This window comes from Oncorhynchus tshawytscha, linkage group LG03 (genome assembly GCF_018296145.1).
Source record: "Oncorhynchus tshawytscha isolate Ot180627B linkage group LG03, Otsh_v2.0, whole genome shotgun sequence".
Taxonomy (NCBI): Eukaryota; Metazoa; Chordata; class Actinopteri; order Salmoniformes; family Salmonidae; genus Oncorhynchus; species Oncorhynchus tshawytscha.
Window position 1 is genome coordinate 10,573,011 of NC_056431.1, and position 11,952 is coordinate 10,584,962.

At 46.9% G+C, this 11,952-nt stretch overlaps 1 protein-coding gene across 5 annotated transcripts in view; it reads left to right on the top strand.

The window, feature by feature from the left end:
• The window catches only part of LOC112227537 (dual specificity tyrosine-phosphorylation-regulated kinase 1B-like), a 78,107-nt gene that overhangs the window by 61,943 nt on the left and 4,212 nt on the right, over nucleotides 1-11,952 (top strand). For all 5 annotated transcript variants that reach the window (XM_042309761.1, XM_042309750.1, XM_042309755.1 and 2 more), the window contains exons 2-7: nucleotides 4,595-4,740; nucleotides 6,449-6,568; nucleotides 7,334-7,522; nucleotides 9,574-9,721; nucleotides 10,386-10,672; nucleotides 11,803-11,949. In XM_042309761.1, the coding sequence (XP_042165695.1) occupies nucleotides 4,678-4,740; nucleotides 6,449-6,568; nucleotides 7,334-7,522; nucleotides 9,574-9,721; nucleotides 10,386-10,672; nucleotides 11,803-11,949 (954 nt within the window). In that variant the 5' untranslated portion in view covers nucleotides 4,595-4,677. The remainder of the gene's footprint in view (nucleotides 1-4,594; nucleotides 4,741-6,448; nucleotides 6,569-7,333; nucleotides 7,523-9,573; nucleotides 9,722-10,385; nucleotides 10,673-11,802; nucleotides 11,950-11,952) is intronic.

Sequence of the window (11,952 nt, forward strand, 5' to 3'; positions counted from 1 at the left end):
GAGAGAAATAGAGGAGGAAGAGGGAGGGTGAGAGCGGCATTGTGGGAAGGGTTGCTGATACAGCACAAGCTACCAGGTTTATTTATAGAGACCTCACCGCCCAGCCCTTGGATACTAGCAGCCAATGAGCAGCCAGAGAGGAAGGGGGTGTCACACTCAGGAAGTTCTCAATGTGTTCACTTCAGCATTTAAAGGCACAGTGTGACATTTCTCAGTGCTCGGCAGATAGCCCTCATAACTATCGTCATATCCCTCCCAACTGAGGCCAGGGCAGAACAAGGCCTCTCATAACAACAGCAGTTTCCGTGCGTTATGAAATTTCTCTTCTGTTTTTTTGTAGACCGGTTTTCTACAGTTTTCTTCGCAAATCTGATCCCAGTGCATCTACAGTCATTACTGTAGCATAAAACCACAACATTGCAGGTGCAGCTGTCCTATTTAGTTTAACCATTTAAACTGTGTTGTATTGTTAACCTCTCACAATGCATGGCCAATGCTGATGGAGATTTATTAAACAGTCTTTGCTGTAGAACATGGTCGTATTGATCTGAAAGGCTGATTAACTGTAACACTGTAAGCTCTGGATACAGGTCTGGTGTGAGTGTGGTTACCTGCTCACAATAATGCGATTATTGTGGATAGTCAGATTAATATAATAGTTTGATTAAACTGTTTACATGCTTTGCAAGAAGAAGGATTTCCATAATAATCCTGTTTACATGGACACATCTGAGATCAGGCTTCCTGGAAATAAATCTTATACCACAGCGAGCATATCACATTTAGAGTTTGGACAAAGTTTGTATGTGAAAACGACTTCTAAAACGCATATATTGTTGTTCCAAACACACTTCACTCGGGCTAAAGAGGGAGGCCCGCTCTGCTGGTGCTAGCACATGCGCAGATCAGAGACACCGCTGGAATGTCAGTGTTCACATGTCCTAATAATTCAAAAGATTGCTCAGAAAACCGGGTGTTTTAAGATGAGCAGAGTAAGGTGTTTACATGACAATTGCATTATCCGCCTACTGCCATAATCAGTTTAATATTGAATTATTAGTGTCCTGGAGACATACTGTGTGTGTGTGTTTCAAGTTTTATTAGTCCTATGTACAGGATACACATGACGTACATTGTTCAAAAGGTGCTTACTTGCAGGTTCCTTCTCGACAATGCAACAGCAATAAGAAATATTATAAATATTTGTGTCTGAGTGTTTCTCTCTGTATCTGTGCTGAGACAGAAAGCAGTTTGAGATGAGTCGGCGTATGTAATGTTTCCTCCTTCCTTCTCAGCCCGCTCTTGATGTCGGTGTTGGGACTCATCCTATAATAGGAGGGAATGCGTGCAGTCACCCCTCAGGATTGATGGTGCTCAGACGTGCTGTTTTGCACTTGGTTTAAACTACGGCCATTGATCGGCGGGCTATTTCAAGTTGTAATGTGTCGTTGATAAATTTCACCCCCGTTATTCCTCACTTTAAAAGCCAGTGATAAAAGCATTGGCTGTGAAATATCTCATCACTTTTATATACCCCCTTTTTTCATATTCTTCTTTCTGCACTTTTACCGGAGACATGCAATTAATCTGTTGGTCTGGCAGGACACTAGCAAGGTGGTCAATGTTTTCATCAGCAATTTAGGACGTTGCACTGTAAGGGTTGTGTTGAAAGGGTTTTTCACTATAAGTAACCAAACCATTGAACAGGACATGCTGTTGGTACTGTTCAGTAGTGTAAGGTAATTGGTGCCCCATGTCCTCTTTTTAATCTTCCTCAATGTAACGGATGTGAAACGGTTAGCTTAGTTAGCGGTGCGCGCTAAATAGCGTTTCAATCGGTGACGTCACTTGCTCTGAGACCTTGAAGTAGTAGTTCCCCTTGCTCTGCAAGGGCCGCGGCTTTTGTGGAGCGATGGGTAACGATGCTTCGTGGGTGACTGTTGTTGTGTGCAGAGGGTCCCTGGTTCGCGCACGGGTATGGGCGAGGGGACGGTCTAAAGTTATACTGTTACACTCACATCTGGAGGGAAGAACAGAGTTGGAGACGGACAGACTTACTGTATAAATTAAGGGACATCATTTCCCTGTCTTTTGACCGTCAGAATTTTTTATTAACTGGACATTTGAGATATTTACCGGACCCATGTGTATTGGATGCATAACCTGATTAGGGCATCCACCCACAGTGCTCAGAATGACAGAATTCACATTTTACATTATGGTAATTCATATTAACAGAACATACAAGTTGAGGATACAACGATGTGCGTCCTTCTTACTGAATTCTGACGTGCACTTTGAAGATGTTAGAATAACTGCACGTTTATTTTTCCTCAGCCAACAAGAAGAGTAACGAGCAGCAACATCACTAGCCTGTCAATCTACTATCCCCATAATGGAAAAGTTTGCATGTTCTATTGGTCAGCTTGTCGAGAAAGAAATAGCCAATTCCAAACAGACTCTGGGACAGTTGTGAAACGAAAGATCCCAAATTCACACAACCAGTAGGTTTAGGCTACATGAAAATAAGTGATGCAACCGATCAAAACGCTTAGCTTCAAATGTTGATCAAATATTAGTTCACATTTTAAGCCCAGCAATGCACACAAGGTAATAGGCTTCGCGTGAATTTTCGTTCTATAATGCAATTCATGGGAAAACACCGTTAGCAAAGCGGAACGCACATGCGAGTGGTTTCGTGTGACAGAGATGGAAATATCTGTTAGAAATGTAGAAAGAGGGATATCTAATGTGTAACAACTAGCGCAGGTTGCTAATAGGACTAGTATTGTGCTTTGGCTACTGGACAATGAAAGAAAAGTTGCTATAAATAATTATCTCGAATATGGTCTGATTTTGGCTAGGCTACTTTGAGGCAAGGGTAAGACATGCCTCATATGTAGTAAAATGTTCATGTTTCAAACAATTAAGTATGTTTTGAAAATGCGTACTTTCTCCAGCTCATTGCAAAATGGTGTGTGACACGCTGATGAAGCCTTCTTTTCGTTTCCTATGCATTTTCTGTTAGAGACGGTGTCTGACAGATTTTCCACTCTGTATCTGTAAACTGTACGTGTGATAAATATGACACATAACGAATATACTGTATATGCGCTAATTTAATTCCACTAAATTATGCATATTAACCAATAGACCGATAAGTATGACCAGTCAAGTGTATTTCCATCGACTGGTATTTCCATCAATGAATAGGCTAAAAATCATTATTTTGCATCGTTTTGGCTGGCGCCAATTTTATTCACCGGCTTTAAAAAAATATATATATATCTCACACACCCATTTATATACCAAAAGCCGTCTACAGTTTAACGGAAACCCTGGTCTAAACGTAAAACTTTTATTCAAACGTTAACCTATAGAACAACCAGGATGAACGTCTTGTCTTAAATATTCTACCATCCACAACTAGGTCAAAGTGTAGTCTGACTTCGAATGTGTTTAATGCCAGTGGAATGAGTTTCCAGGCCGGTTTGCTGAGCCACTGGCGGATGTTTTTGTACAAGCGACCAGCCCCCCTCTAGCAAAGTTAGTGAGAGAGGTCAAAATTCTGCGGAGGCCAGGGTTTACCCAGGAGCCAGCGGTCCAAACTGCTGTGTCTTGGCATTGGTGGAAATCAGGCTTGAGCGTGCGGCACTGTCAATACTGTCAATAGGCTCTTACCAAGCCTGCTGTGTTCCAGCCATTTTAGCTCGACTGCAGTCAAACTGCAGGCAAAGAAAAGTCTCAAGACTGCAGAGAATCTCAGTCAAGTTGAACCTGGGATTCTGACAGAAAAACAAGTCTGGTGGAACTTAATGACGAAGCAAAGCAGCACATTAAACAGTGACTCGTCATTTTTTTTGGAAGGATGATGCAACAGTCTTGTCACACAGTGGTTTGTCCCATTGAAGCTCTAACCCACATTGTCCATATTTGCTAGCTACCTTGATGGAATCAGAAGATTTTAGTGTTCACAACATTCAGCAACAAAAATGGTTTGGTTAAGTTCCATCTTCTATATTTTGTGAGAAGCCACCTCTCCTTTTGTCTTTTCATATAAAAGCAGGAGTTGGAGAGAAAGTTCTGTTTGGAAATGTCCTGGTTTTGAGGCGTGTCAATATGGACTACTGACAAAGGTCTCATATCTTTCTCTCCGTCACACACATGCACAATCTCACTTACAGACAGACACACTGGCTTTGTCAGGTTGACCTGTGCTAATGCTGATTCTGCTGAAATGGGACACCCTCTTGCATAGAGATATTTCACTCCACCATTATTTGTGTGGTCTTTCTGGCAGGGAGCTAAATTGCCCTGTGGAGTGGTACCCTACTAAGTAGCCACCCCACCCTCTTGCTCTACATCCTTGGTAGGGGGTATGTGTGTGACTTCAAAGAACAGCCAAGAAGGGTGTGTGAGAAAGCACATGTGTGCTTTTCCTCTGCAGTGCAGTGCTCGTGCCCACACCCACGGCAGTGCCCGTGTATGTATGATGAGTTAGGAAGCTTCATGTCGATGTATTGCTTCTAAAAACCTTTCCCTCTCTCTCGTCCTTTCTCCCCCTTCCCTCCATCTCTCCGTCTATCCTGCGAAGGTGGAAGCAGCTCAGGATGCAAGCCCCCCTCCTCTACCCTCTGCCAGCCTGCCGCCTTGGGCTTCTCCCCCGCTGAGCCAACCATGTCGAGCCAGCACAGCCACCCCTCCTTCAGCAACATCCACTCCATGGCTGAACAGCAGCAGGTACCCAGCAGCTAACGCCCTCACAGGACACTCCTTAATGCTCTGCTTAGAATAATACTCTGTTTAGGAACAGACCTTTATACTGACTCTATATATACACACACACACACCCAATGCTATACACACACACCCTTATACTGACGCTATACACACCCACAACTCATCACGTGCACGGAGGTATTAGCATCACATACTGAATGGACATAATGATATATATCCACAACCTCAAAAAACTTCAGCATCACGTACAATACCGGTCAAAAGTTTGGACACACACTCATTCAAAGATGTTTCTTTATTTTTGACTATTTTCAGCATTGTAGAACAATAGTGGAAACATCAAACTATGAAATAACACATGGAATCATGTAGTAACCAAAAATGTGTTAAACAAATCAAAATATGTTTGAGATTCTTCAAAGTAGCCACCCTTTGCTTTAATGACCGCTTTGCACACTCTTAGCATTCATTCTCTCAACCAGCTTCATGAGGAATGCTTTTCCAACAGTCTTGAAGGAGTTCCCACATATGCTGACACTTGTTGGCTGCTTTTCCTTCACTCTGCGGTCCAACTCATCCCAAATCATTTCAACTGGGTTGAGGTTGGGTGATTGTGGAGGCCAGGTCATCTGATGCAGCACTCCATCACTCTCCTTCTTGGTCAAATAGCCCTTACACAGCCAGGAGGTGTGTTTTGGGTCATTGTTCTGTTGAAAAACAAATAATAGTCCCACTAAGCGCAAACCAGATGGGATGGCGTATCGCTGCAGAATGCTTTGGTAGACATGCTGGTTAATGGTGCCTTGAATTCTAAATAAATCATCAACAGTGTTACCAGCAAAGCACCCCCACACCTTCACACTATCTCCTCCATGCTTCACGGTGGGAACCACACATGCAGAGATCATCCGTTCACCTACTCTGCGTCTCACAAAGACACAGCGGTTGAAACCAAAAATCTCAAATTTGGACTCATCAGACCAAATTTGACCTTCACGTCTTAAAGTAATGATGGACTGTCGTTTCTCTTTGCTTATTTGAGCTGTTCTTGCCATTTTATGATCTTGGTCTTTTACCAAATAGGGCTATCTTCTGTATACCACCCCTACCTTGTCACAACACAACTGATTGGCTCAAACGCATAATGAAGGAAAGAAATTCCATTATGAACTTTTAACAGGGTACACCTGTTAATTGAAATGCATTCCAGGTGAGTACCTCATGAAGCTGGTTGAGAGAATGCCAAGAGTGTGCAAAGCTGTCATCAAGGCAAAGGATGGCTACTTTGAAGAATCTCAAATATAAATTATATTTTGATTTGTTGAACACTTTTTTGGTTACTATATGATTCCATATGTGTTATTTCATAGTTTAGATGTCTTCACTATTATTCTACAGTGTAGAAAATAGTAAAAAATAAAGAAAACCCCTTGAATGAGTTGGTGTGTCCAAACTTTGATTGGTACTGTACTCTATTGACAAGCAACTACAACCACCATCACTGATAGACTGTTCTGTGGCTAAGCAACAGTGTTGCCTGTATACATAGGTTAACTCAAACATCCACAGTTATGTCATTGGAAGTTACTCCTTCCACTCACATTGTATAGTGACCTTTATTTACTTTAGTTCTAATTACTGCTAGTTAGAATACTGCAGGGTTGTGTTGGCCAGTTTTGGGGTTCCCCTCACCACCTGTCCCTTCCAGGTGCTGTCTGATGCGACCATACTGCAGAGGAGGATCCCCCCAAGTTTTAGAGATCCCGCCAGCGCACCGCTGAGAAAACTCTCTGTCGATCTGATCAAGACTTACAAGCACATCAATGAGGTGAGTGGAGTGTGTGTGTCAGCCAGCCATCAGGTCCTACAGGACTCTGCTGCTGCTGTTAGGTGATGTTTCCTGGAGATCATGACTCCTGCCGGAAACATCACCTCACAGCTTATCCAGTTCGCGGGTGGTTTGAGTAAAATAGATATGTTTTTATTTGTATTTATTTTTTCAATATTTTTGTGGGGAGGACTCAATATACTTTCAAATGAAAAACAAACAAATCAAAACTGTGTAGAAATGATATGACCTACATTCATATCGTTTCTTGACTGTCCAGCTCGCTTATCGCTTAAATAAAAGCTAGCAAGTCAGGGAACATCAGAATTCCCAAAACGATGGATAGAGGAATTATTTTTGCAAAATGGACCACGAGGAAGTATAACCAATTTTCAGTGCAGCCCTCTGGACCTCGTTGAAGACCAAATGAGGCCTCCAGGGCAAAATTAGTTTTACACTCCTTGTTTAAACATTAGATGTACGGTTGCAAATTTCTGGTTGCTTTCCCAAATGTCGCTGGTTTTCCAGAAATCCCGGTTGGAAAGTTACCAGAGTTTTGCAACCCTAGGTATATGTAACCGCATTAGCATAAACTGATGTACTAGTGAAGGATATCAGTTTTATCATTGGTTTGGTCCGCCGAGATCTATCCAAACAGTAGTGTGGCAAAATAAGAAACATTAGTGACTTACCCCTCTTTCTCTTTTCCCGCCCATCCCATCCTCTCTCCATCTCCTCTCTTCATCTCCTCTCCTCTGTGTCCAGGTGTACTACACGAAGAAGAAGCGGCGTGCCCAGCAGGTGCCCCCAGAGGACTCGAGCACTAAGAAGGAGCGGAAGGTGTACAACGATGGCTACGACGACGACAACTACGACTACATCGTCAAGAACGGGGAGAAGTGGCTGGACCGCTACGAGATTGACTCACTCATCGGCAAGGGCTCCTTCGGGCAGGTCAGTGGGGAGAGGGTATAGGGGAGGATAGGTCAGGGTGGAGGATAGGTCAGGGGGTAGGGGGAGGATAGGTCAGGGTGGAGGATAGGTCAGGGGGTGGGGGGAGGATAGATCAGGGGGTAGGGGGTGGATAGGTCAGGGTGGAGGATAGGTCAGGGGTGTGGGGAGGATAGGTCAGGGTGGAGGATAGGTCAGGGGGTGTGGGGAGGATAGGTCAGGGTGGAGGATAGGTCAGGGGGTGTGTGGAGGATAGGTCAGGGTGGAGGATAGGTCAGGGGGTGTGGGGAGGATAGGTCAGGGTGGAGGATAGGTCAGGGTGGAGGATAGGTCAGGGTGGAGGATAGGTCAGGGGTGTGGTGAGGATAGGTCAGGGTGGAGGATAGGTCAGGTGGTGTGGGGAGGATAGGTCAGGGTGGAGGATAGGTCAGGGGGTGTGGGGAGGATAGGTCAGGGGGTGTGGGGAGGATAGGTCAGGAGGGAGGATAGGTCAGGGTGGAGGATAGGTCAGGGGGTGTGGGGAGGATAGGTCAGGGGGAGGATAGGTCAGGGTGGAGGATAGGTCAGGGGGTGGGGGTGGATAGGTCAGGGTGGAGGATAGGTCAGGGGGTGTGGGGAGGATAGGTCAGGGTGGAGGATAGGTCAGGGGTGGGGGTGGATAGGTCGGGGTGTGGGGTGGATAGTTCAGGGTGGAGGATAGGATAGGTCAGGGTGGAGGATAGGTCAGGGGGTGGGGGAGGATAGGTCAGGGGGTGTGTGGGAGGATAGGTCAGGAGGTAGGGGGGGATAGGTCAGGGTGGAGGATAAGTCAGGGGGTGTGGGGAGGATAGGTCAGGGGGAGGATAGGTCAGGGGGTGGGGGTGGATAGGTCAGGGTGGAGGATAGGTCAGGGGGTGTGGGGAGGATAGGTCAGGGTGGAGGATAGGTCAGGGGGTGGGGGTGAATAGGTCAGGGGTGTGGGGTGGATAGTTCAGGGTGGAGGATAGGTCAGGGGGTGAGGGAGGATAGGTCAGGGGGTGTGGGGAGGATAGGTCAGGTGGAGGATAGGTCAGGGGGTGGGGGTGGATAGGTCAGGGGTGTGGGGTGGATAGTTCAGGGTGGAGGATAGGTCAGGGTGGAGGATAGGTCAGGGGGGGGGAGGATAGGTCAGGGGGTGTGGGGAGGATAGGTCAGGGTGGAGGATAGGTCAGGGGGTGGGGGTGGATAGGTCAGGGGGTGTGGGGTGGATAGGTCAGGGTGGAGGATAGGTCAGGGGGTGGGGGAGATAGGTCAGGGGGTGTGGGGTGGATAGTTCAGGGTGGAGGATAGGTCAGGGGTGTGGGGAGGATAGGTCAGGGTGGAGGATAGGTCAGGGGTGGGGGTGGATAGGTCAGGGGTGTGGGGTGGATAGTTCAGGGTGGAGGATAGGTCAGGGGGTGGGGGTGGATAGGTCAGGGGGTGGGGTGGATAGGTCAGGGGTGGGGGTGGATAGGTCAGGGTGTGTGGGGAGGATAGGTCAGGGTGGAGGATAGGTCAGGGGGTGGGGGTGGATAGGTCAGGGGGTGTGGGGTGGATAGTTCAGGGTGGAGGATAGGTCAGGGGGTGTGGGGAGGATAGTTCAGGGTGGAGGATAGGTCAGGGGGAGGATAGGTCAGGGGAGGATAGGTCAGGGGGAGGATAGTTCAGGGTGGAGGATAGGTCAGGGGGAGGATAGGTCAGGGGGTGTGGGGAGGATAGTTCAGGGTGGAGGATAGGTCAGGGGGAGGATAGGTCAGGGGGAGGATAGGTCAGGGGGAGGATAGGTCAGGGGGAGGATAGTTCAGGGTGGAGGAGGGAGAAAGAAGAGGATGGAAGAAAAGAGAGGAGAAACACTTTCAAAGTTTAAGGTGAAGAGTTGCATGGGGTGAATGAAGTATGTCTACAGACGTGAGGAGAATAAATGGGTAAGAGGAAAGAGGAGAGGGATAATGACTATTTTTTGTTTGGTGAAGGAGCTTTGCCTTGGCCCCTACCACCTGCAAATGCTACAATCAACATGGCTGCCTGTCTGATCTGTGACCTTTGCCATCCCGCAGGTGGTGAAAGCCTATGACCACCACGAGCAGGAGTGGGTGGCCATCAAGATCATCAAGAACAAGAAAGCCTTCCTGAACCAGGCCCAGATAGAGCTGCGACTGCTGGAGCTCATGAACAAACACGACACCGAGATGAAGTACTACATAGGTGAGGACACATACACACACACACACACACACACACACACACACACACACACACACACACACACACACACACACACACACACACACACACACACACACACACACACACACACACACACACACACACACACACACACACACACACACACACACACACACACACACACACACACACACACACAGCTTTAAGCCCCACTTATGATCTAACACTATTGCATTATTGCATGTATACCATCTACTAAAATTAATTGATACTGTGCCTCTTTGACGTCACATGCAACCTGCTCCACATTTAACGTCTCAATTGAAATATAGACCAATGCCCTACTTCTCATATATCCCTATGTATAAGTATCATGCTACATATATATCAATCCAGTAGCCTTTGCAATGATAAACCTGTCACAGAATCACCTCTACCTCACTAAGCTCCTATAGCGCTGAGCGAGGTGATCGACACACAATAATATAATAATAGATGGCATTTATATGGCCAAGCTGTTTTCCATGTGGTCAAAGCACCTTGCTCTCCACTCCAAGGGCACACTGTCACTCTGGAAGTCACCTCAACCACTACCCAAGTAGATCAGAGCACCCAGATCGGTTACTGCAGTATACCGCTTCCCCTACTAACCTCCCCCCTCTTCCCTCCTCTCCCCCTCTAGTCCACCTGAAGAGGCACTTCATGTTCCGGAACCACCTGTGCCTGGTGTTCGAGCTTCTCTCCTACAACCTGTACGACCTCCTGCGCAACACCAACTTCCGCGGCGTCTCTCTCAACCTGACCAGAAAGTTTGCCCAGCAGCTGTGCACGGCGCTGCTGTTCCTGGCCACGCCCGAGCTTAGCATCATCCACTGCGACCTCAAGCCCGAGAACATCCTGCTGTGCAACCCCAAGCGCAGCGCCATCAAGATCGTGGACTTTGGCAGCTCTTGTCAACTAGGCCAGAGGGTGAGGAGACTAGCTGACTAACCAAGCACAGAGATATAGAAGATCCTAATGAACCAAATGCATGTGCTGGGTGGGGGTCAGGGGAGGGGTGTTGAGGAGAGAACACCATTGGGTTAGGAGAGAGGGAGAAGCAAGGGGAGGGAGGACTACACCTTACCAAGCACATCAATATACACAGTCTACTCCTCAAATCAGTGCATTGCAGTTCACCACTCCCAATGGATCCTTTGTGAATTTTTCTGGGTATCTGCGTGCTTCTGTGTATTATATTTAAGATCGACCTAAACCAATGCATGCATCAGCAGTCGACTGTGGTTTAATATAGTAGGCCCTTAATGCATGCTATATCCCCTCTAGATGCTGGGGGAGGGGAGAAGAAAATTGGAGCAGGGAGGGAGGAGGGAGCTATTGGGGGGGATAGAGACGCAGGGGAAGGGAGGGAATGGTAGAGGTAGAATGAATAAGAGACAGCTTTTTGTAAACCAGATAAACGTTCAATGTATACTAACCTTTTCTAAAAATGTATCATTAGTGTGCTAATGCCTCTGGATATCTCAGGAAGAGGGAGAAGAGAAGGGTGGGGTAGATGGATGGATGGATGAGGGACAGAGCAGGAATAGCCCACAGATGATTCCATCTCTCCCGTTTCAAAAGAGAATGAGCTCAGTTTTCTGCAGAGGGTAAATAGAGAGAGAGGGAGAGGGAAGCTATGGAGGGAGGCCGTTGCCAGGTTGAATAGGAACTGGCATTCACAGCACGTCTTTGAGGACTCTTGGGAAGATGAGGAAATGGGCCTCACTACAGTACTCAAGTATAGAATCCCAGCGGCTCTGCTGCACCCAGTTTAGATATTTCTACTCAGTTTGGCCTGCCCCGTGTGGATAAACGGTGTCACTGCACCTCTTCCACCACCATCCTGTCTCCCTCCACCAGTGAGTGTGCTCTAATTTAGATTAGAAATGTTATTAAAGGGCCACAGCTCTGTTCTGCTGTAACCAACATACTGGAGCTAATACCTCTATCTTTTCTCATCACATTTTCTCCCCTCGTCTCTCTCTTCTTTTTTTTTCAACCTATTTTTGTTTCTTATATCACCTCATTCTGTCCCTCCGCCCTCTCCTCCACCACAGATCTACCAGTACATCCAGAGTCGGTTCTACAGATCTCCGGAGGTGTTGCTGGGCATGCCCTACGACCTGGCCATTGACATGTGGTCCCTGGGCTGCATCCTGGTGGAGATGCACACGGGAGAACCCCTCTTCAGCGGCTCCAACGAGGTA